This window comes from Monopterus albus, unplaced genomic scaffold (assembly GCF_001952655.1).
Source record: "Monopterus albus unplaced genomic scaffold, M_albus_1.0 scaffold294.1, whole genome shotgun sequence".
NCBI classification, from domain to species: domain Eukaryota; kingdom Metazoa; phylum Chordata; class Actinopteri; order Synbranchiformes; family Synbranchidae; genus Monopterus; species Monopterus albus.
Window position 1 is genome coordinate 100,340 of NW_018128174.1, and position 25,374 is coordinate 125,713.

Consider the following 25,374-nt stretch of genomic DNA (forward strand, 5'->3'; position numbering starts at 1 on the left):
CAAACAAACCCCAGAGAAAACCAGCAAATACTCACACTGGAGAAACTGGGACCTGACAGCATTGGACCTGTTAATGACTTTTTTCTCTTTACATTAAACAGAGAAATGCAAAAGTGCTAAAGAAGCTTTAACCCACATCTCTCGTTACTAAGATTTATCTTCCTAAATGATGATTATTCGACTGTTCATGCTGCTTTATAATCTAATCCTTTCAGCACTGGTTCAGAAAAACATTTAACATTGAAAATAAAACTAAACCATAACATAACATCCTAGACACAACCTAAAGTGGACGATTAAAGACGCTGTCAAAACCCTTTAAAACAACTTAACACTGTACACCAACACTGCCAGACACTGAACATAACAAATCAGTTAGGCTCTCACCCTGATCTGACCTCAGTGACGGCTTCTCATTTAAAGAGTGAAATGATGACTAAATAAGAAGGAAGTTCTTATTGTGCACGCGCGCACACACACACACACACACACACACACACACACAGCCAGTGTTAAAAGTGTGCTCACACTCACCTCGGTCAAACTCATCTGGAATCTGTCAGAGAAGCAAAAAGGAGAAAACCTGATTAGAGTCTGTTCACACCAATAGCCAACTGATCATCAATCAATGCAGTGCGCTGACAGTCAACGTGCAGCACTACAGCAGCACCAGTCAGTGCTGGTGGTGTGAAAACCCAGGGTTTGTTTGTGGTGATCACAAAACTCTTCACATCAGTCTTGTTGCTGTTTAAACAGATGCACGTTTCCTCACAAGGAGGGTGCATGTGTCGTCCCCCCCCCCCAAGTGTTGCATCAACAGTATGAATATGTTTGACAAGAAACCTGAGAGAAACCTTTAGAACTCATTTTCATGCAATATCTATATGTGGTACATGGAAAAGCATTAAGAAGAGGACAGAGGACGGGGAGGAGAAAAGAACAGAGAAAGAAAATGACAAAGAGCAGGAGAGGTAGAACACATGGCTAAAAGAGAAAAACACAAACATGAAGGAAAAGAAACCAAGGATGAGAAGGTGAAAAGGGCTGAGGAGCTTATAGTGAGGAGGAAAAGCATGAAACCATTATGTGAGGATTACTGGAGGAGAAAATACCATTAAACAATACAACTGTCCAGATCAATAATCAGCACAGCAGGTGTTAAACTGTGCAGATCACCTGCATCATGGTCATTAAACAAACTGTGACACGACATGGACTCAACATAAACTCACCTTTCTAATTTTAAATGTGTTAACTTCAATAAGACTTGAAGGTGCAGTGTGTGAGAGTCAGTGACACCTAGTGGTCAGGTAGCAGACTGCAACATTTAACAGAACGTGTTAAACAGCCCTCGCAGCCGTTTCACAGTGATATCGGAAATGTAGGACAAGCTGCAGAAAGCAAGTGCGGCTCACTTGACCACGGTGTGATCTTCAAGAAGGCTGAAGACACACACACACACACACACACCCACACACACACACACTAATATGTGCAATAAAATAATTTTGTTAGGCCTCTTTGTAAAGACTCAGCCAGACTTTAAGCGCCCATCTTGGCCGCTCCAAACACAATAACCATAACTGCATGAAAAGAAGCATGACACAAATCGAAAGGCAGATGGAGTGACCAGGTTTTGCAATCAACGGCTCATTTGACCACAGTTAGTCTCATTTATTTATGTCTTTGCTTTCTGTGATAATAGGGATTCACGCAGTCTTCCTTTTTCTTATGTTAAAGTGCAACTATGATCCTCCATCTAACAAATTATAGTTCTTAAACTCACAACAGTGACAGTTACTTCTTTTACTCTTCCAACCGTCTCCCAAGCCAAACTGCTACTATGATGTGAAAATGCAAACTTCACACCAGTGTGTGTTTTGTCTATTCAGGGCTACTGTAAAAAACATGGTGGCTCAACATGGCAGCCTCAATGACAGGACACTGCTCCTGTGTGGATAGAAAGGGCTCATTTTAAGCTTTAAGATCATTTTATGCATACTGTACCACACTTCATCTAATAAATCCTTCTAGATCTTACAGAATAAGGATGAGGATGAGGAAGAAGGAGAAGTGGCAGTGCAGAGGTGGAGCTGGGGTGTAGGCCTCCATCTGGTGGCCATGATGCACACTACTTCACCTCACTGCTCATACACAGTAACAAGTCCTGTTAAAGTTTCTTTTGACTGGATTTGTGTACTTTCTGGTGAAAAAGGTAACACATCACAAGCCAAACCTTCCTTACAATTCAACCACTTCAGAGAAAACATCCAGGAGACATTTGTAACTGGTCACACTGGATGTACATTATTTCACCTGAGTGAACCACGTGCGTGTCGTTGCATTCATAAGGTTTGTGTGATCGTCATGATAATACAATGCAGCTTGGGAGAAACAATACTGGAAGGAGGTATCCAAAACGGCCTTGTGAAACCTGACAGATCAGTGACAATAAGCCATTAGAGGAGACCGGACACTAACATACAACAGTGAATTGCTGTCCAGGGCAGAGCTGTGAGCAGATACTTGTGCTGTGTGGGTCAGAGTGGACCGAGGTGCGAAACAGGCCGTTAGGACCCCATCGTCACCTCAGTACGACTGCAGCCTGGGAGAGCAGGGAGGACAATGGCAAACAGTGTGACGAAGAACGCAATTACAAAAATATTAAATGTTAACTATAGTACGAGGCAGGACATTCTGACTTATCTAATTTATAGTCAATCACATGCATTACTTGTCCCTGAAAAAGAAAAACCTTGATCCTATTTTAAAACCTGTATAGATACTGTTAGAAATTAATAAATCAGTCAGATAATTATTAGACTTTGTGTTATTAATGCAGTTTGGTAAGATTCAAAGTCTGCTCATGTGTGCTCTGCTTCAAGGTTAGAAGATGATGTTGACTCTAAGTGTACCTTGACACCAGTTGGTTTTGTATTAATCTTGTGTAAGAATTATGTCTGAATGGGTGTTTTAGTTACACATCACGCATACAACATACACACACATTGAGCTACCTCATTTTGTTATGACTAGGTAATACACAGCTGCTCCAAGCACGTGGGGCTCTAGATAAGAGATGGAGTCTGTTGGACGGACTTCATCTGTGTAAGGGGTTAGTCCACAACGGATACATGTGTTAGGCTCTGGGTTTCCAGGGTCTCTCTTCTCCAGAAGCTTGTCTGAAGGAGGGAGCCCTGGGTTATGTTCTGTAATCCTTTTTATACATATATATATATCTTTGTAAATAAACCAGCACTAAAATCAAGAAAGACGGACTCCTTTTTTTTTTTACTCAGATCTGTCCAGTAAAAGAACTGGGGTACAACAGATACCACATGTGCACCATCTAAACTGGAGATACAGCAAGTGGAAGCAGCAGAGTGGCGGCCAGCACACGTTGTCATATTTAGCTGTCAGACATGCAAAGAAGAAAAGGAAGGAGAACAAATGCCCAGTTCTGACCCGCATCGGGTCGACTGACAGAAAACAGCTTAAAGTTTGAGACAGGAGGGTGAGAAAAGTCTGTCGCAGCAAAGACATGCTTGACTCTCGTGTCTAAATTAAAGTAGCACAAAAGAAATGGAAAGAACTTGTCCTAAACTACACTAAGCAGTCACAACTTTAAAACCACAGGCAGGTGAAGAGATCAACGTGATCTCATCTCATGACAATGGTGCCTGTCAAGGGGTGGGACAGAGCAGGCAGCACATGAACAGCCACTTCTTGAAGATGGTGCTAGAAGCAAGGAAAATGGGCAAGTGTAAGGAAGACGGTGAATTTGACAGGGACCAAACCGTGATGGTGAGATGGCTGGGTCAGAGCAGCTCCGAACCAGAAGGTCTAGTTGGGTGTTCCCTGTCTACAGTGGTCAGCAGCTGGCAAAAGTGGTTCAAGGAAAGACAAGACTCACTGACATGCATGGGAGCTGACGGAGTGAGAAAGGCCTAATTCTAACTCTGGTGATGCATCTGGTGATAGTAGCATTCCCCCAGGTTGTAAACACAAGATGGGAGAAGCGGGTCCCAACTTCCCGTGCTTTCACCTCACAGCCTGCTGGGAAAAGTCTGAGTACAATAAGACGTAAAGCTGACGAAGTGCCTGCTTTGAAGAGCTTCTTCCCATAGTTTCACCACTGTTAGCTGCACAAGTGCCCTCTGAGGGGGGCGGAGCAGTAGGAAGGTGGGAGAAGTGTGCCTCTGCTTTGAAGCAAGTCCGTCTGCCTGTTGGCTAGACAGGACACGGCCAGAGGGTTTATAATGTGTGACAACGGGAAGGAAAGGCCTTTACAATACAGCACAGAGGATGGTCCAGGTTCCCACATCCTCATAAAACCTAATGGCTACTCGAACAGTACGGTTAAGAGCACTGATTTTACAGCCATTACAACCTCTACTCAGGCCTAAAATTGGGAGTGTAACAATACATCAAGACCCAAACACGTGACAATATGGATTGTGAAACAGAGAAATGGATGGCGATATCAAGTGAAAACTAACATGTAACTTATTTATGTTAAAGAGGGAGGGCAACAGGCCAGATCTGTTGTTGACCCTGATGCTCATTAGTGTTAGCTACGCTCTAAACCAGGGGAGGCCAGTCCTGGTCCTCGAGGGCCGCTGCCCTGCTTGTTTACCAACGCTCCCTGCCCTACTCACCATTGATTACCTGGATCAGGTGTGTTCAGTCAGTCAAAAGATACCATCTTAGATGAAGGCAGAGAGAGTAATGACAAAGTGAATTAATATCCTCCTCTTCAAAATGTTTATTACAAACCTACCACACAGTATAAAGACGATGCTGACTGACAGGACACTAATCACGTCATTGTGAAAAAGAAACACTAAATAAGTATCTAATAACTGAAGGACTGGTTCTTCTTACCATTGCTAACTCTGAGAGACGAGACAGTCCAAGTAACTTCAAAACAGTGCTGATTTATTCAAAGGATCACAGGTAAAATTAACATTACACACTCAGGTATCTTGCACCTGCAAACTGCACGCAGGCAGATGTAAGATGAAAGACCCTGAACCCACCAGGCCTATACATTATATCTCCTCGGTTGGGCTAGCCCCATACTACACATAAACGTCAACCGAGACGTCTCTGTTACCAGCTTTGCAGCTGGTCATAGCAGTAGTCAAAACATGAAGTAAATCAATGTGTGTGTGTGTGTCTGTTGATTAAGTGGTGTGTAGCTAAAAACATTCTCACGACCTCTAGTAACATGTCATGACTTAAACATAAGAACATATTATGGCTAAGGCTACAGTTATACACGTCATAATAATAATATTAAACATCCTGTCTGCTGACAGTCATCAACTCTTCTCTCTAGTTATCCTTGACCAGATGTACCCTGTAGAAACTCATAAGCATGACTAAGCATTTAACAGTCTAACTAGACATCCTATCTCCACTAAACATTTCTAATACATAAAGTTTCTATCTGACTAAAAATACCTAACATAACTTTATTACCAAAGCAGAAGCTGAGACCACACACGCCACATGTCACAGCCCCATTTAGCACGTGACCACTGAGGACGAGAGCGGGCGTCAGGACGAGGAGGTGAGAAAAGTGTGCCTGTGAAGGCACGAGACACATCACACTGGCACGACAAGTGTGTCGTCTGATGGGAGCTGGACGCTACCGACAGGATGTGCAGCAGAGGGGACGTGTGATCTTTGAAGGACACAGTCCTCCCGGCCGTAAGGAAGTGAACTGAGCGACTCAGCTTTCCCACATCCGCACTTTGTTACACAGCCGCGTACATTTGTCCGCAAACTTGATGAAAGTGCCGGGAAAAAAAGACAGAAAGCTGAAGCTAGAAGATTGTTTTTCCAACAGTATAGGTGACTTAGAGACTTTAGAAATGTTACTGGCCAACTTGATTCCCGTCGCTACAACATTTCATACATATCATGAACGTGGCCTTGGATCAAGTGAGTTTCCCTGTTCGTATCAACTGATCATGAAGGAACCAACAAGTCACAGGGTCAGAGTATCCTGAGCCACATGATGGCTTGTCCTTCAAAAATATCTTCATCCTTGTGTCTATAAAATGATGTAATGTTGTCATTCATTTCCCAAATACTTTGTCCAAGAGGACTGAGACAACGCAGGTTTAACGTGGATTAGAAAACTGTGAAGTATTTTATGTTCAACAGAAGGAAAAAGATACCACCAGGTTTCTGGAAGTACAAGTTTGAGATGACTCTTTGGTCCTTTTGCTGTTAAAGACAATAAGTTTTATTTCCCTCTGGACAGCCCACCTTTCCCCATACGGACAGCTTCAAAGTCCCAGTCACAAAGGCCACTTAGCAGGATGCCGTCCTGAGGCCTTTGGCTCTTTGTTACCAACAAAAGGATCCTAAGGTGAGAGAAGTGTGGCCTTTGAAGTGGTCCATCTTCCCAGACCAACACCTCGGACCCAGTCTGGGAGCTGGCCTCTGAGACTGGGACCACAGACCGTAGACAAACTGACAACTCAAGTCAGATGTTATGACAATATGACACCTACAATACTGACATTAAGGCACACATATGGTATCAGTATTTCTGATCGTAATAATTTGTTTGAATCACTAAAAACAGGTATACTGTTTCCATTTCTGATCAGATACTAAAACTATTTATCTAAGCTTCAGCTTTGTTTGATCTTAAATTATTTTGTTATATGTACTGAGAGTTGGAAATTAACTCCAATGCTCAAACAAAATGTACATTCTAAATTGAACTGTTCCATTATGAATGTACAAATACTTTGTGGTCAAAAGGGCAAAAAGTTACCAATAGGGACTTTAAAACCTACAGTAGCTGCTCAAATCAATAGATGAGTTTGTTCATAAAATACAGGAGGAAAAAAAAAATCACTGAAATCTCACAGCCAACAAAGAGTCAGTCCTTTGTAGCCGTTTCTCTAAAGGTTTTCATATCATGTGAGTGTTTGGACGGACTCAGTCACCAGGTTTCTGAACCAGTTTAGATATCTGGGATTTATTAGACTGGTAGTGCGACTGCCACAGTGGGCAAACGGCTGAACTGACAACTGGTGACGACTTCAGTGTCGCTTCAGTCTGCAGCAGACATCTGGTCTAACCTGGATCAAATCTCACCTTTTTAAAATGTTTGCTTAGTTGACTGTGCACTAACGGTGCGGTTAACATTTGGATCGGCCCCGTTCCTGTCAGCAGCACTGGGATATCAGTGGGGGTTCCTGGAGACCGGAATTGAAGCTCATTAGCGTGTGGAGGTGGGACAACTGGGCTCTTAGATGTCCCTGACTATCACAGCTCAGATGAGCATCATGCCTCAGCCGCCTGCCAAGTGTGCCGCCCGGCCACCTCTACTGCTACAGAAGAACGACGAATAAAAGGGGGCGTTGAAGGTGAGATAAGTGTGCTCCCTTCCTTTCCCATACCAACACCTCTAACAGAGACCACAAAAAGAGGAAAGCCACGTCTGTGCACATTCACGCCTCTGCCAGACAGACACGGGTCACAGCTGGTTGTGACATGTGCCCTTTACAGCACGCTATACAACAGGAAGGGGCTCGCCTGCCTGGGACGTGAACACTGACACACATCAAAGAGAAGTAATGAAAGAAAAGAAAAGACACCTTAAAACACAGGTACTGCTGTTGATGTGTGGAGGATCACACCTGGAGGAGCTGTCTGAGCGTGTGTGTGCGTGTGTGTTCATGTACTTGCTACACCGTGAGGACCACAAAAGTATCTTTTTGCTACAGAGTGAGGACATTTGTGGAATGTGGGGACATTTTGGCCAGTTGTCACTTCGTGAAACACCTTTTGTAGGATTAAGATTTGATTTTAAGGTTTAGTGTTAGGCCTTAGTGTTGATGGCTAAGGTTGGGGTAAGGAGCTAGGGGATGCATTATGTCCATGAGTGTCCTTACAAAGAGAATTGTGTGTGTGAGAGAGAGAGAGACAATAAAACATACCTTGTTTCCATGTTCATCCATTGAATTGGTGCCTAAAAAAAAAAAAAAGTTTATCAGTTGTGTGGAAGAAGTATTTTCTTTTGAAAGTATTTCTGAACGTTACTCCACAGGAAAACCCAGCTCCCAGATGTTATGATGACTGAGTCGATACAAAGATAACATCATGAAATTTGAACACAAGTTCACACCTTCACATGTTTGTAAGACATGTATTACAATCACACAGCGCTACAGCTTTGTGCACGTTTAATATTCAGGTTTTCTCACTGAGTTTGTCTGAAGGGCAGAGCTGGGCGCTGAACTCTGACAAGTGTGTGTGTCCAGCAAATCTGTCAAGGACTGAAAGATTCTAGTGTACTCTTTGATCAGATAGCTCCTGATTTAATTCAAAACTCTGCCAGCCCTACTAAAGACTAGAGATACAAGAATTTGTTCATGAATCAGTCAAACAACATATATTTAATCTAAAACAGTCTGATGTCAAGAGCTTCCTAGCTCCATCTTCTGAGACGTGAAGATCTGCTGTGTTCTGTCGTGCAAAATGTTGGTCAGATAAACTTCACATCTGAACATGTGATCTTGGGCTTTGACAATTTGTGATGTAACACTAATGCATGACTCACCAAAACTGTTTGATAATAAACATAATGCTCAGCTGCAGCCCAAATAACATAAAAATGTACAGTCACACTCAAGAGACAACAGATGTTGTCTGTACTTTTCCCATAAGCCCTGATATTTTTCAACTGCATTAAGCACCTTCAGGAAAGATTCCATAAAAAGGGACAGTGTTTAGACTGAAAAGATAAAATTTCTAAGGTTAACTGACTTTGTCAAGCCATTTGGGTAAATCTGGCTTCTTTCACACCATCACCTCAACCTGTACATCACCAAATCTTGTGATAACAGAAAAACATAAGCAGTATTTCACAAACCTATGTGCTGGGAAACCAATCAGATGTAAACGTGCATAACTTGCCAGAGCATATTAAAATCCCAGATCTCCAGAGTATCTCCAAAAATGACTCCACATAATTCCTATATTGAAATATACGGAGGTTTTGAAATCTCCACCACTGATCCACCTGAAATATTCCATGATGCAGATGAGAGGAGAGGAAAAAATGTGGGAAAGCAAAAGGTGAAAGATGGTAAATCTCTGACATTCAGGGAGACTTCCAAAGTGGTTTCTGAACTTATAAAGCGAAGTGCATCTCCATCTTCTGTCCACGCTGTCTCAGCCACTCCTCTGCAGCCTGTGGGGCTGCAAAGAAACCAATGGTGCCCAGGGTGGCATCACATTCTGGTTATACTTTGTTCCTCCATTATCTTCAGGAACCAGACAGAAAAACAGCAAATAAGAGAAGAACAAACATCGCCTCCTCCCAGGGTAAAAACAAAACTGGCAGGGTCACTGGACAGCATGAGGATAAAACAACTAAAACACCTACGACTCCATGAACACAGCAGCAGAAGCAGTCGGTTCACTCTCTACTGGGTCTGACAGGGTCCTGGGGTGGTGACTGTCCTTGACTTACTGCTGCAGAATGCCAACACTCCCTCTGAACTGCTGGGAAAAGCTGGCAACATGCTATTTCTGGGTTTAGATCCTTAAGCATGACTCCACAAACTGCAGATACTGGCTGCTCTGCCTCACAGGAAGCTGACGTCCAAGTGCTTCTGTTGCCACCGACTAAAGCCCAAACCGGCTGCTTCAAACCTCACTGACAACCTGAATCTGATTCCAAGCTCACATATGCATTTTCTTCATGACAAGCAGATGAAATAACCTTCATTCATCCTCAGTGTCACTCTTCATCTCTGGCTGACAGCTGTTAGCTCCACCCGTCCGTGGGCCGTCCCTCTACACAGGAAGCTAAGGCTGATAAACCTCATTCAGATTAAAGAGCTAGTTCAGGCCCCCCAAAAAATCCCATTCAGCCATGCAGATCAATTTAAAATAATCTGCCATGGGACCGCAGATACAGTCCAATTAATGATCAGTTTATTTTATTTCCTCAAGTCCAGTTCAATTTGCCATCTTCTAATATCTTCTCTCAAAGCCCGAACACATTCAGTTTACCATCACATAAGACAAAGCAGCAAATCCTCATGTAAAAATGTGGAACTAGAGAATTAACCTTTACTTAAAATCCCTACAGGTGAGTTTTTGAAATCTCCACCACTGACCCACCTGAAACCACCCAGACAGAACAGACGGCGTGCGGTGGTCGATACTTCAAAAACACGACATTTAACTAAATCTTTACAGAAACAAAAGGCTTGTTATTCAGGATGACCCACAGATTCTCAAAACTTCTGTGGCCACTCAACAGTCACCAAACTCACCAAATATGTAGACGATGCTGACTGCCCCGCCCAGTCCCAGGATTCCCGCCAACCGTAGCACCATCTTCTTAGCGTAGGCGGTGTTCTCTTTCTGCTTCTTGTCCTCTGCCTGCTCCCCCTCCCTCTTGCCCTGCCCTCCCTCAGGAGGAGGCTGGCCCTGGACAAAACCAAACATTTCAGTCTGACCTCGGTTAACATCAAAAAAAAGCTCAGCAGCTGAGCCCTGTGCAGCACTGTCACACCGATCATTCAGCCTGAACTTAGCATGAAGCGATTACAGCCATGTCAGGTTCGCTCACGCAGACTCTTATGAGAGAGTAGTAACCTCTTCAAAGTCATCACTATATGTTAGAAACTAATCTTTTAGTCATTTTGAGATTAACGACATCACTTTCTAGGCTACAAAAATGTGATAACACGTATAATAGATCTAACCACAATTAACCAAACCAAAGTGGTGCCTTCCACTTTTTTCAGTCAAAATCCCCAAGGTTGTTATAAAGAGATAATATCTGCTATTTTAACTTGCTGAATATGAAATTATTGGGATGGAGGGAGTAATAATAATCAAAAATGTCACTAAACATTTTCCTATTTCTACTTTTGAGAACAGAAACTGAGTCAGTGTCAGGTTTTCTTAGATAGTCTATCAATCAGCTGTGTTACTTAGATCACCACAGACACCAAATGTACAAAGTGACATTAAATTCAGCTTTTTAAAGTACAAAATCGACACCTAGTTGATCCACATTTAGACCTGAGAAGCATAAATGATCATAAATACTAAACATACAGTATTACAGTTTTAAAGATGTTTAAAAACAGTCATTAGAAATTAGAATCAGAATCTGCTTTATTGGCCAGGTGTGTCAGACACATGAGGAATTTGACTCTGGTACATCAGCTCTCAATGTGCATGTACATATCCCCATGCAAGGGGCAAGTAAACAGTAAACCAGCATAAGGCTGTGTAAGATGACAAAATAGCAGTATTAACAAGGAACAACCAGGGCAAACAATGTAAAATAAGCAGTATAAACAGGCAGTAAACGATGCAGACAGACAAAGGAACGCTCATTGAAATGAAATAAATAGGAATAAAAACAGAGTACTTAAAACTAGAGACCTGTATGAATCTGTATAATCTGTACGAGGTATATTTACAGGTGTTGCACTGAAGGTTATTGTCCAATCATACTGTCATGGGCTAAGTGTTCATCAGAGCGACAGCCTGGGGGAAGAAACTGTCCCTGTGCCTGGTTGTCTTGGTGCACAGTGACCTGTAACGCCGTCCAGAGGGGAGGAGTTCAAATTAAACTTTACTTTAAAAAAACACTAATATTCAAATACAGTCTTTCACCTTAACCAATGAGTGAGTGAAAGTCTGAATTTCAATGTTTGAAAGGTAAAGCGAATTCTGTACTGGCAAACAAATTTTTCCAAATACATTAACAGTATCAATCAGCTGTGTTACTTAGATCACCACTTTGATCAGTATCATCTTGTCATATCAACTTTTACTCTTATTAAATAAAGTTTTGTTTCTCCACACTGTAACGATAGGAATTATGAAGAGTTAATAATAAAAGTTAATTTAGATTACCTCACAAAATGGATCAATAGTTTTACAGTCTTCATCTTTTACATATTAAAGTAGTGTATCCGCCTAAAAACAATCCAGCTTCTGACCAAGAAAACTTCCGGCCTAGATTATACTTGTGACATCTTAAGTTAAGGACATGTGTCAAAACATGTTTTATAATGTTTTGCCTGTCTCTGTCAAATATTGGGTCACTTTTATTGATTAGGTAACTAGCTAAATTAGCTATCTACAACAACATAACAGAATTAGTTTGCAAGGCTGTACAAGTCATTAAAAATAGTAATTGCTGATAAACCCCGCCTACAGAAAACAATGGCACTTAATGACAGTTTGGAACTATTGCAGCCATTTTCGTCCCCCTCAATGCCGCAACTCGTCAGTCTTAACGGCTCTGGGCTTCAGTGGATGCAGCTTAAGGATCTGTTCCTACCTTGAAACCAAATCAACCTTGGCTGTCAGCACTGTTTTTCTACCAGATAAAACTGACAGACATGGTTAGTTTAGTGTGTCGGTGAAGGGCTGATTCATGTGGGGGCACACAACATGTCACTTAGCGAGTCATGAGGCAGCATCTTAACTATCTTAATGAACTGATACTAGCTACATGCTAACTCTCATAGTTGGCCAAAGTACGAACAAATATATGCACAGTTTTGTTCGAAATGTGCCGACTGCGCTCAGGTAATGACCGATAAACTAATGTGACTATTACAGGTGGTACAGAGAGAGACTGACTAGCCCACTTCGTTTCACTAAAAATGCATGCTAACATTAGCATGGGTTTTGGGCGCAGCTAACCTGTTAGCTACCCTAATTCCATGTTCATTCATTCAGTACACTGTGGGGCACAAGTTAGGCACTACAGAAAACTAACATTTCTGAAGTTGGCATTTATCCTAACACGACAAATAAACAGTTCGTTCTGTCAGGGAGTGTTTGTCAACGACATATAAAGATGTTATAAGCTAGGTTTTCGCATACCCTGAGGTTCAAAAATTATACTAATGTGGCTCCGATTTGTTTTACAAGGGCATCTGGTGTGGACGGGGTTTCCCGTTGGAACCCACGAGCTGCTGTGTATTCGTTCTCCCCGCCAACATCGCAGCATGCTGAGAAGTAAAAAATCGAGCGCACCTAAGCAGGCTAGTTGCCCCACCTGACTCTGCTGCTGCTGTTGTTGGAGTCTCTCCTGCAGTATAGCCGGAGCCAGTCCGCCCGTCGTACTGCCAGTTCCGGCAAGAGGCTCGCCTGTGAAGAGTGTCCGCACAACATTCACCACTGCCCTTGAGGAGGCACTGGCTGTCCCGCTCCTGAGCCTCAAGAGGCCCCGGCTCGCTCGAACACACATGGGGAACACAGACATAGCGGACATCTTGGTTAGTAGTACTAGCTGCCGGTCAAAGGGACAAAAGCACCCGATTGGCTCGGCTGCTTGACTGACACACAGGAAGTGCTCTCACAAAAGTGAGAGGCCTCTGGACCGGAAGAAGGGCGGGTCTTAGAGTGTTCGGTCCAATCAGAAGAAAGAGTGAATCTGACCTTCGTTTGTAACACAAAACGTGCATGATGGTTGATGGCAAAAGGCAAAGGTCTGTTGAATTATATCACATGATGGCTATTAAAGAACTGTCAAAACATTATTGTTACGAAGTTATTTTTAGCCATAAACAAAATAATGTTACATATTAATGCAAGATATATATGTAAAATTACACAATACAACAGCATACAGTATGTTATCAGCTTCATTGGCTAAGTATGAAACAAGTAATTTAACTGTGTAGTTACACACATTGCCAACAGCAGTTTTCAGAAATATACACAACACACAGCTAAGATGACCCTGATTCTAATATGTTTAAGTTTTAACTACATTGTTTTGTTTTTCAGCACCCTGTAAAATAAAAGCATGTACCTTTTGGCACATAACTCCTCAACTCTGTTGCACTTATATTTGTCATCTGCACTTTAGCCAAACTAGAAATCCTGAAGACACTTCAATACAATGTAATAAGTTTTTTTAAATGCCATGCTATTTTCCTAGCAGTCTCCTAAATTCATGTGGTGTTGCCTGTTTGTTAAAGATTGCAAAAGATCTTGAATGCACTGTGAAACTGCAGCCTCTTTTAGCTGATCTGTGAACAGCTAATGATTTTAACAAGTGCAGCAGCAGTATCACATGTTGAACACCACTTAAATGTGAAAAAAATCACATGTATACATAATATCAACAAACACTACACATACCTCCGATTATTCTAAAGTAACTTTCGAAGCGTTCTAATCCCCACATCTTTAAATGTATTTATTCTGAATTTCATATACTGTGAAGAAGGCTGTGAGTAGTACGAGTTAAATTGAAAGAAAGGTTTAGAAAATACCAGACTTAGTATAGCAGTCTTTAATATTTTTTGTATGATTAAAATAATACAAAGTCCTGCCATGTCAGGTTCGCTCACGCAGACAGAACGTCAAAATACTGATACACCCACCAGACCAGAAGGTGGCGGAAACGTAAAAGAAGAAGAAGAAGAAGACGACGCAGAGCAGGAACACGCGTCGGACTCGTTTTTTCCAAACACCGTACCGAGAATACTGCATCAACAAAAGCTGTTTGCGTCATTATAAAGTTGTTGCCCCAAACTGTTACAGGTGACACAACAATTTGTTAACATGTCAGATTTGGAGGCGCAAGTAGGCGCCATTTTGGAGATAATGGTCAATGCGGTTGTATCAGAAATAACCAAAGTTATCGACGGCTCCGATGCAACACAAGTGTCACAATGTCCAACTGAAAACACTCACGGCTCCTCTGAGAAGGTACGTTAATTAGTTAGTGTTTACTGTTCATTGTTGTCATTTTGTTTGAGCGGTTTCAGTGCTGCTCCTGAGCCCTCTGTTTGTGTTGATGCTCCGTCCTGTCTAGACAAGCAGCTGATCATAGAAATAGAGGAGCTAGCTTGCTGCTGTAGCTAGTTGCTGCAGCTAGCTATCGGCGACCAAGTTAAATTACTGCTGACTAGTGGCGCGTGTATCCAGGCAAATTAAGGTTTAAAATGTTAGTTTGTTTGATCAAGTTGGCACCACAGTCTGGAAGATTCCGTCTTTGGACGCCATTTTGAGGTGGCCCAGGCCTATCTATTTGCTCTATGTCTAGAAAGGTTTTCAGCTACAGGTTTCAATTAACGTTGATCAATTATCCGCTCGATATTTGGCAATCAAATCCTGCTGTTATCAAGGATCTCAGTTGTGTTTCTTCTAATGGGGACACATTCTCTTATTTATTGTCTCATTTCATGTTTGTCATTAGTGTATGCAGTGTCTCTGTTCCCTTATCAAAAATCCCAAAGTAATGTTTTATTATTGTGTTTAAATAGTGCAAGAAGGCCAAAGCTAAAATAATTTGTGATCAAATTAAACAGAAAAGCGCAACCTTTTGGCATTTTAAAGTTACAACTGGAATGGTTTTCAGTTCACAACTTTATTAAATAATTACAAATTAATCAATTTGTTACCTTCAATGACATTTACTAAGAGTGAGGTAACAGGTAGTTACAGTTGTCCTGTTAGTCCTTATTGGGAGTAATAGGAACAATTATAATTTAGTGTTCCTGCACCATGTCCTTGTGATCATGTCATTAGGCTACATCCTAAATGTATTATATGATTAGTAATCTTTGCTCATTTTACAAATCTAATGTGCTGATATGAAAAAGTTATATTTACAGTTCTTACTTTCCCTGTTTATCTGATGAAAGCATTTTTTCTTTGTTTGTTTTGTCTCTGAAGGAAAAACTGCCTGTAAGAGCACTGTTTCATCAGAAATACACGTGTGCTGCCCGTCTTGTTATTCCAACAAACCCATATGGCGGCCGGCATTAGAGTCAGTCGGTTTAAATAGGTCGCAGTTTAAATCTTTCATCATGCAGCTGACTTTTATTGATTGTTAAATGTTCAGATAATGTGGTCGAAGTCATCAGTGAAATTTATGGCAGTTGATTTTCTGACAGTCTAGGCTGAAAAACTAAATTCAAATTGACTGACAAAGTTCTTAGTTGGGCACAGCCCTAGTTTTTTTTTACCCTTTATTCTACATTGACACCTGAGAAATATTTATCCAGTGTATATCTGCCTCTAACAATGAACTGTGTGGTTCCCATCAGGTGATCCAGCTCAGTATCCTCATGGCGTCTCTTGCTCAGGAAGCTTTGGAGAAGATCTGTCAGCTTTTCCATGAATGTTCCTCTGTGCCGTGTCTAGAGGTATGTCTCTTAACTGCATAGATAAATTTGTCTATAGAAGCCCGTTTCAGTCATTTAGGGAAAATATTCTTGCCTTCACAGTAGATTTATTATACAGTGAAACCTTGTATTGCGAGTATAATTCGTTCCGGCAACGTGCTCATAATCCAAAACACTCGTATATCAAAGCGAATTTCCTCATAAGAAATAATGGAAACTCAGATGATTCATTCCACACCCACTTATCCATATAAAAATTATTACAGTAATACAAAATACAGTATAAAGGAAGAATAAAACAAATTAACCTGCACTTTACCTTTGAAAATAATCATGAAGAATCATGGCTGGCGTGAGGGGCCATTGTTGCAGTACAAATACTGACTATAAGAGTGAAGCGCGAGAACCATCGGCTCAGTTGTGACATACGTCATGTGATACCCGGCAGACAAAGCGTACGTAAACCTCACTCATTTATCAAATTTAAATTTTTGCTCGTCTTGCAAAACACTCGCAGACCGGGTTACTCACAGTCCAATGTTCCACTCTACTTTCAAGTAGGATGGACAAAGTTGCACCATCAGGCTACAGTGCTACACACATTCTGTTGACCATCAGTTTAATCCAGATAAGCTGAGATTGTCAGCTAATGCTAGCTTCAGACTGGAGGCTGCATTTTGTTGTTTGTCCCAATCATGCATCTGTAGTTTACATTGTTTCTAGGAAGCAGGGCATGATGGGAGGGGCTTATGGTGCGAGTTCTTTTTCTTGGGCTGCAACTAATGGTTATTTTCAGGACGGCAACCACTGTACAAACAGTGTGATAAAATAATATGTGACAAGTTTACATCATCACATTTCCAAACCCTAGTGGCAAACAAAATGGCTAGAAAGACATTAATTCCTTCATTTGTCTTGCTTTACATTTAAAAATCTGATTTGTTTTCATTTTGTAGGTGACAGAGGGCGTGACAGAGATTGGGGACCTGAGGAGGAAACTAGAGGTGGCAGAGACGGAGCTAAAGCTGGTGTCGGAGGGCAGTGGAGGCCAGGAGGAAGTGGAGGAGGGAGGCAGAAGGGCTCCACCCAACAGGGCAGAAGGAGAGAGTGTGCGGACCAGCCAACACTCAGTGAGGAAGAGTTGCAGAGGTGATGAGTTCACCCTCCCACTGTCTTAATTTTATTAATAAATGCTGAGTGACAAATCATTTCTGCTGCTGATATGTCATAACAGATGTTGGTATTTAAAGCTACTCTACCTTAATTCTTTTTAGCCTTCAGTCTGAAGCTAGCGTTAGCTGACTAACAGTAAATGTGTCAGTCCAGTAGGACGCTCTGGCTACTGCTGATGTGACACAAGGTCCAGTTCCTCCCAAATTAAACCATGCGAAGTGGCTAATGCTACCAAAACGAACACATGGTTGTTTAACATGACTACTGGCTGAAAAACCCTTCTTCTAACCTTGGGGAGGCGACAGTGGTGCGGTGGGTAGAGCAGTCGTCTCCCAACCAGAAGGTTGAAGGTTTGAATCTCGGTGCCGGCAGTCCACGTGTCAAAGTGTCCTTGGGCAAGACATTGAACCCCTGTTGCCCCCGATGATGAAGAGCCATCAGTTGAGGTGGCGCCGCAGATGGCCGCCATCGGTTCTGTAACGGAAACAAATTCCTTGTGTGTAACATACTTGGCCAATAAAGGTGATTATCCTTATCCTTTTTAGCTACCAATGATGTTGGGAGGAAACCTTTCCTCATTTTAACTGATGTTAGAGCAGTTCTAAGAAGGTAACACAGCAGTCTGTCACTTTCTCTTTGTCTCCATTAACATGGTCTGATGAAGCACAATTTGCCACAAAAGTAAAGATAAATAACATCTTGAATGTTTACAGCTGTGGCTGGTGGTGATGCTGGAGTGAAGAGATCACCTATAATTCACTTGTGGAAAGGCAGAACCTACGAGGTAAATGTCTGTTTTGTCACATTATTGAAGTCTTTTTATTGGTCTCTCACTCCCACTTTCTCTTCTCTGCTTCACACTGTCTTAACATTTCTTAATTATGGAACATGGCACAAATCATGGGGCATAGTGGTTGTAACACTTTGGTGCAGTGGTTAGTGCTGTTGCTTCACAGCAGGAAGGTTCCAGGTTCAAGCCCCTTTCTGTGCGGGGTCTGCATGTTCTCCCTGTGCCTGCATGGGTTCTCTCCGGGTGCTCAACGATAAATGTGATGAGATGTAAACATGACATGCTGCTTAGCAGCCATGATACAGAACGATAATGTTCCATATTTTTATTGTCGTTAGCACAGCCTTTTACTAAAAGGACTGAAATGGAGTGGAGACAGATTTGTTTGTATGTGTGTGTCAGTCCAGTCTCTGGGTGTTGAGAAGTCTGAGGGCTTGTGGGAGGAAGCGGTTACCCAGTCTGGTTGTGTGGACCCGGATGCTTTGGTACCTTTTGCCATATGGTAGAAGGATAAACAGCATATGTGAGGGTTGTGTGAGGTCATCCACAATGCTGGTGGCTTTGCAAATGCAGCGTGTGGTGTAAGCATCCATGATGGAGGGGAGAGAAAACCCGATGATCTCGGCTGTCCTCGCTATGCGCTGCAAGGTCTTGCGATCTGAGGTGGTGCAGTTACCAAACCAGGCCATGATGCAGCTGCTCAGGACATTCTTGATAGTCCCTCAAGGGTGGTGGCCACCAGGACAACCCCACCTCTTACATCTGTCCTCATTCAATCTGTCTTTCAGGACAGTGTCAACCTGGTTGTAATAAAGGAAGAAGGAACAGGGCCCAGTGCTGACCAGGCGTCATCTGGTTCTGGTCAGAACAGAGATGAAGTGGGCCAGGATGAGGACGGCGATCCAGACTACCAGGTAGGCTTCATAAACACCTCTGTACTTTAGTCTATTATGCCTGTTTGTAATGTTGAAATAATTTTTTCTACAATTTTTCTGAAGTTTGGCTGTTTGTGTCCCCCTTTATTATATATAGAACATAATGTACACAGTGTGTCTTGCAATAATTTGAGCGGTGTTTTAATTTTCTCCTGTGTGTTGATGTGTTTGAAGGCCAGGTTATGTTGAGTCCGTTAACAGACTATTATAGAGTAAACATCGGCTCACCTTGCCCCAAAACAAGAGAAGGAAATGTGGGTTAAAGAAAATGCATGAACACATTGTAAAACATTTCTTGTTAGCTGGAGCCAGAAGATGTGAAAGACACCGGCCCAGGATACACCACCAGACCTACGCATGTGGTAAAGCCCACGTCCTGTCGAGGTCGAGCCAAGAAGGAGAGTCAGAGTCAGACCCAGCAGACTCTGAGCTGCAAACACTGCAGGAAAACCTTCATCAAGCTGCTGCAGCTCAAAGCCCACCAGGCCATCCACGGGGCAAACGCAGAGAAACCCTTCCGCTGTTCTCAGTGTGGCCGGGGCTTTTCATTCCAGCGAAGCCTCAACGCACACATGCTACTCCACACCGGTGAGTGGTCCGCTCACAAAATCAGTAGGTGCTCTTTAAAAACAAACGGAAGGGGCTGAAAAGTTAATTAGAACTGCAGAACAGGGTGACGACTGTTTGTGCCTTTGTCGCTACCAGTGACCCTTTTCACGTTGGTTACATTTAGGTGAGAGACCACACACCTGTGATGTTTGTGGGAAGGGTTTCACCCTGAAGCAGCTCCTGAGGAACCACCAGCGCCTCCATGCTGACGTCCGGCCGTTTCGCTGTGAACAGTGCGGGAAGTGCTTCTACCGAGCCCACGGCCTGAAAATGCACCAGAAGGTCCACACTGGGGAGCGGGCCTACGACTGCCAGTACTGCAACAAAAGCTTCACGATACCAGGTAACCTGCAGCGCCACCTGCGCATACACACGGGAGAGAAGCCTTACAGGTGTGAGACTTGTGGCAAAAGCTTCAACCAGGCTGACACTCTGAAAAGCCATCAGCGGATACACACCGGCGAGCGTCCCTTTAGCTGCGAGACCTGCGGCAAGTGTTTTATCCAAAAGAGTGTCTTGAAGATGCACCAGAAGACCTCTCATTCAGCGAAGAACTCACTGGCCTGCATGGCGTGTGGCACTACAGTGGCCTGTGTCAACTCGCTACGCAAACACCTCCAGACGCACGCGGCGACTATTCCATGTGCATGTGTGCTCTGCGGCCGATGGCTCAGCTCCATCACTGAACTGCGCACTCACCAGCAGCACCACACAGTGGACAGGCCTCACAGCTGTGGGCTCTGTGGGAAGAGTTTCAAGTCAGCCAGTTACCTGAAGATTCATCAGAGGACGCACAGCGGGGAGAAGCCCTTCTCCTGTGACATCTGTGGTCGCATGTTTACACAGCACAGCAGCCTTAAATCACATCAGGTAGGTTTACCTTGACCACTGTTTCCATAATGGTCACTTTCAACATAGAGGTCTAGTGTTGAGAGAAGATATCGCTGTCATTTGTTGTTTTTGGCTTGAAAACAAAAAGAGACAAGTGTTGCTTCTTTGTAGCTGTGCTGCTGTTTGAGCAGCTCAAATGAGTTGTTGGTAATCAATTAAAAACACCTCAACCCCAGTAGATATATTATGACCAGTTGGTGCTTTGGAATAAAGAAAGGAGGATAAACAGCATAAGTAGACACAGTACCAAAGACCTGATGTAAAAACAGAGCAGCATGTTAAAAAACCTTATATATATCCTGGAATTAGTTTGATGTATGTGCTTGTTGGAGAACTATAACACTTCTCTGACTAGTGGTTGAAGTTCTCGCCTGGCTGCAGTGATGTTCAGCAGTACTCAGGTCTCCCTGACATTTCTTAATGTACAGATTTGATTAAACAGCTTTTCTTCTCCAGGTGGTCCACACGGGAGAGAAACCATTCAGCTGTGACACGTGTGGGAGATCTTTCAGCAACATGGGTAATCTGAACAGACACCAGCGTATCCACACTGGCGAGAAGCCGTTCAGCTGTGACATTTGTGGACGCAGCTTCAACCAGGGCAACAGCCTCAAAGCCCACCAGCAGATACACACTGGGGTGAAACAGTTCATGTGTGACAAGTGTGGGAAGAGTTTTTCCTACCTGAGAAATCTGAAGGACCACAAGTGTTTTTACGTCTGAGGCTAAACTGTGATGAGGCGCCTGACCTCTCCTGTACCTGTCGAGGAATAACTAATTGAATGGATTAGGAAAATAATGACCTAGTTTTCAGTGATTTTGTTTTCCAGATTTGCCTTGTTTTACAGATGGTGGGGATGGACTTCAGGTGAGTGAACCTATAAATTAAGAGCTGTTAGTTGAAGCGAACACCTTTTGTTATGCTTTAAATTTTAAGGCTTCTACATGACATAGTTATCCAGACAGATTTGCAGTGAGTGAAAGTCAGGACAACAAAAGATAGCAGGAAAAACATCATCTGAATGCAGCCAACTGGAACAAGTACACATAACAACCCTGAGCTCGTAAGAAAGAAGTGTAGGTAAATTACAGAGTAGTGAGGACTGGTGAAAGCAGTCGGAGGATTTGATTGGTTTTAATGGCGTTCATTGAAAACCGCAGGAAAGAGAATAACTGAGAAGCGGCATGCCCAGTGTATAATGGTATCAGTAGAGGGACCTACATGTACCAAGAGCCTTTGAGCCTTGTCTCTGCATTTGTAAGCAGTGTTTGCTAATAGAGCTCAGAAACATTCAGCTTCAAGTTGTTACACACCAGGGTTAAAATAACATCAGCCCTTGTTATTTGTAGCTGGGTACTACACAGAAAAGCATTAGAGACAATCAGATGAGCAATGGACTGACTCTTGTTTCTGTAGAGTAAGGTACAAGCTGATGGCCATTTCCTATTTTGTACGACTGGAAAACCAAATATTCGTCATTGTGCAGAGAACCTAAAATTGTCCCCTTGTCCAATGTGGCAAATGTATTTAAAAGATTACAAGGCATCGTCATTGCTTTCAGTGTTCCTGTTTTTATAAATTTTAAAAAACTGTACAGTTTGACTATTAAAGTGTGACAGATTATATTGTATGTAGGTTTTTTCATCCCTGTTTGTTGTAAGATGTAGATGTGTGATGTTAGCCCACCACTAACTAACTATCTTGTCTGTTTCTTACACTGTTTAGATAATACATAGCTGAAATATAACTGTGAGGGTTTTGAAAACAATTTAGAAAAACTGATATATTGACTGAGAACAGAAACCTATTTTGTAAGAAGTTTTCATGTGGGGTGAATATTTGTTAAATGGAAACCTTTTGACTGTGAGTCAGATCGATAAACACTAAAATTTAAATCTTGTATTATTATTTTATTCTTTTACTATCTTTCATAATGCATTGGATGAAACTTAACCAGCCTTACAGTGAGGTACCTTAACAAGTTGTGAGGCTGAAGCTGTACCACTTGCTAATGCCAGTATTTGCAGGCCAGACCTATATGCTCATACATTAAATCCACAGCACATTTTATTTCTTATTTTCCAGTTGAGCTAGAAATCTCGTAATACCTAAAAATCAAGCTTGCACTTTTGCATTATATTGTTTTAATGCAAAATTCCCCTGTAATATTTGATGCATCCATTAATATTGATTTAGAAGCAAATACCAAGGTCAGACAGGAAAAGCAAAGAAAGGGAAAAAGGTTCCAGAGGATAAAATCACTACAAAGGATGTCATGGTGAGCCGACAGCTATGAGCAGCACTGTGAGCAGATTCAGCATTTCTAGTGGAAATGAAGCTGATGAGGCTTTTGCAGTGCACTGGTCTTGTAACAACAGTGGCGGCATCGCTGGCTGTGAGAGTGGTGTATATGCAGAAAGGGGTGATGACGAAGAGTCAAAGAAGCAGGTGGGCTCATCTCCGAGTTTGTTTCTGTGCATGTTGACCCAGCAGCTGATGTAGAGAATCTGTTGACAGGTGCAGTCCCATAAATTACCTGACAGATGGACGGTATTAAGGATTCTCAGAGGCTCCAAAGCTCCGCTCGCCATTGATCTGAGCTGGTTGGATTTCAAACTCAATTTCTGGAGGTTTGTAAGTCCTTGAAAGACATCAGGCTGCAGGTGATCCAGCTTGTTTCCATCCAAGTTGAGCTCTGTTAGCTGTGAAAGACGGGCAAAGAGCTGAGGGCGTAAACTGTTCAGGCTGTTGTTCTTTAGCAGAAGCCTACGGAGGTTGTGGAGGGGATGGAAGGTGTTGAAAGGTATATCATGGAGCTGGTTGAAACTCAACCTGAGCTCTTTAAGGTGACTCAACCCAACAAAGTCATCGGGAGATATCTCTGAGAGGCGGTTGTTGTCCAAGTCCAGTGTTGTAAGATTTGCTAGATCCACAAATAGGCTTGTAGGAAGTTTTCCTATGTGGTTTGCATCTAGTTTCAACTCGTTTAAACTGACAAGGTTTTTGAACTGGTCTGAGTGTAAAGAGGAAAGATTGTTATGAGAGAGCTTCAATGAAAATACTCTCACCAAATGATGAAAAACTGAGGGAGGTAGAGACCTGATTTGGTTGTCAGTGAGGTCTATCTCCTTAAGCTTGATCATCTTGTGGAAAAGGACGCTGGAAACATTCCTCAGAGAGTTGTGCTCCAAGTACAGGTTCTGCAGTGACCTGAGCTGTGAGAACAGTGCAGGGTGGAGGTTCAGGATGCGGTTGTGCGACAGCTGTAGCTCCTTGAGTTTGGACAGCGAATCAAATACCCCAGCAGGCACGTTAGAAATCTGATTACTGTCCAGCACCAACTCTTGCAGCTTGGTCATGGTCTTGAATACATAGGGAGGAAGAGATGTCAGTTTGTTCCTGTACAAATCAAGTATCTTAAGGTTGATCAGGTCGTTGAAGACTTTAGAGGGAAGAGAATCTATGAGGTTGTCACTGAGGTCCAGCTTTCTCAGCATGGTCAGACCTGTCAGCAATCCCTCAGATAGAGTGGTCAGGTTGTTGTTGCTCAAATCTAGATTAACCAACAGACGTAGTGAAGAGAAGCAACTGTCTGGTAGGGTGACAAGGCTATTTATCTGTAGACACAGAACCTCGAGCCTAGTTGCATCCCTCAGGGTCTCAGCTGGAACAGTGACCAGCAGGTTACTACTCAGGTCAAGGTGCTGAAGACCTATCACTCCCCTGAAACTGGCCTCACCAACCCTTGTGATTCTGTTATTTGACAGAATAAGCTTCTTTAATGCAGTGGAGTTTGTGAAAACACCATCCTCTATCCGTGTTATACTGTTACGGCTGAGGTGGAGGTCAGCAAGAGTGAAGGCTCCTTCCAGTCCACCAACCTGTAGCGTTTGAATCTGGTTAAAGTTCAGAAACAGCGCCTTTAGATTAGCTAATCCATGGAGGAATCCAGCTGGTAGATACTCAATCTGGTTCTCGCTCAGGTCCAGTAAGGTGAGGGCAGGGCAGTTTACAAACTGACCAGGATGTAGAGACCTCAGGCCATTGTCGCGTAAGAAGAGCTTGGACAGCTTTGTCATGTTGGGCCAAACTGGGTTGAGGGACAGGAAGACATTCAACTGATTAGTAGTCAGGTCCAGGACCTACAGGATAAGAAGAGCAAACCTGTGAAAAGCCTTGTATGTAGAATCCTATAAAAATACCACAGAGAAAATCTCCATATTATGAGAGGCCCAGCTGAGCATGAATCCCTTGTTTGAAAAGAGGTTAGGCAACGAGCTGTAATTTTGGTTTTGAAAAGCAGAGTTGATAATGAAAGCAGTTTTAATTGTTTAAAGCCTAAAGCAACTTTTTAAAGCTTAAAGGAATAGTTCAAAATTACAGCTACAGTACGAGAAGATAAAGACCTCTCATACTGTATCTGCATGTTAACTATATGGCAACAGTCACCAGCTAATTAGCTTAGCATAAAGACATGACACAGGGAAACGGCTAGCCTGGCTCTGTCTAGCGGTAACAAAATCCACCTTCCAGCTCACTAATTAACATGTGTCCTGTATGTTTACTCGCTACAAAAAACAAAGCTCACAATTTTACAAGGGAATAATGCACCAGATTCAGTGGGCAGCTGGTGTTTGGACTAAAGGCTCTATTCTATTATAAAGCCTCATCCGGTTCTTTCAAACCAGGAACTCAGAGGGACGACTCAGACCACTTGAGTATATAAAAAATATCACCGTGCTGGTTTATTCAAAGAGTCACAGGCAAGAATCCACACTTCAAGTCCGGAGATCTTCCAACCCCCAGGCTGCCCAA

General features: G+C 42.7%; 3 protein-coding genes across 4 annotated transcripts in view; 1 reads left to right on the plus strand and 2 right to left on the minus strand.

The window, feature by feature from the left end:
- timm50 (translocase of inner mitochondrial membrane 50 homolog (S. cerevisiae)) overlaps positions 1–13,486 on the minus strand; it is a 29,646-nt gene extending 16,160 nt beyond the window's left edge. The window contains exons 1-4 of the mRNA XM_020623252.1: positions 13,076–13,486; positions 10,317–10,473; positions 7,968–7,999; positions 535–556 (exon numbers count right to left, since the gene is read on the minus strand). Of these exons, the coding sequence (XP_020478908.1) occupies positions 535–556; positions 7,968–7,999; positions 10,317–10,473; positions 13,076–13,291 (427 nt within the window). The 5' untranslated portion in view covers positions 13,292–13,486. The remainder of the gene's footprint in view (positions 1–534; positions 557–7,967; positions 8,000–10,316; positions 10,474–13,075) is intronic.
- A 932-nt stretch (positions 13,487–14,418) lies between these two features.
- LOC109973558 (gastrula zinc finger protein XlCGF26.1-like) lies at positions 14,419–22,454 on the plus strand. Its single transcript, XM_020623241.1, has 8 exons — positions 14,419–14,739; positions 16,083–16,181; positions 17,117–17,309; positions 18,047–18,117; positions 18,912–19,037; positions 19,361–19,646; positions 19,792–20,537; positions 21,015–22,454. Exons 1-8 carry the CDS (start codon positions 14,593–14,595, stop codon positions 21,279–21,281), a joined length of 1,935 nt encoding a protein of 644 aa, XP_020478897.1. The 5' UTR covers positions 14,419–14,592; the 3' UTR covers positions 21,282–22,454.
- Positions 22,455–22,535: 81 nt separating this feature from the next.
- Positions 22,536–25,374, minus strand: part of LOC109973557 (toll-like receptor 7) — an 11,145-nt gene continuing 8,306 nt past the window's right edge. For both annotated transcript variants that reach the window (XM_020623239.1, XM_020623240.1), the window contains exon 3: positions 22,536–24,701. In XM_020623239.1, the coding sequence (XP_020478895.1) occupies positions 22,833–24,701 (1,869 nt within the window). In that variant the 3' untranslated portion in view covers positions 22,536–22,832. The remainder of the gene's footprint in view (positions 24,702–25,374) is intronic.

Coding starts and splice junctions, on each gene's coding strand:
- LOC109973558 (XM_020623241.1), top strand. CDS start 14,593: ATGTCAGATTTGGAGGCGCAAGTAGGCGCCATTTTGGAGATAATGGTC. Junction 16,182..17,116: donor CCTCTGTGCCGTGTCTAGAG/GTATGTCTCTTA, acceptor TTCATTTTGTAG/GTGACAGAGGGCGTGACAGA. Junction 19,038..19,360: donor ACGGCGATCCAGACTACCAG/GTAGGCTTCATA, acceptor ATTTCTTGTTAG/CTGGAGCCAGAAGATGTGAA.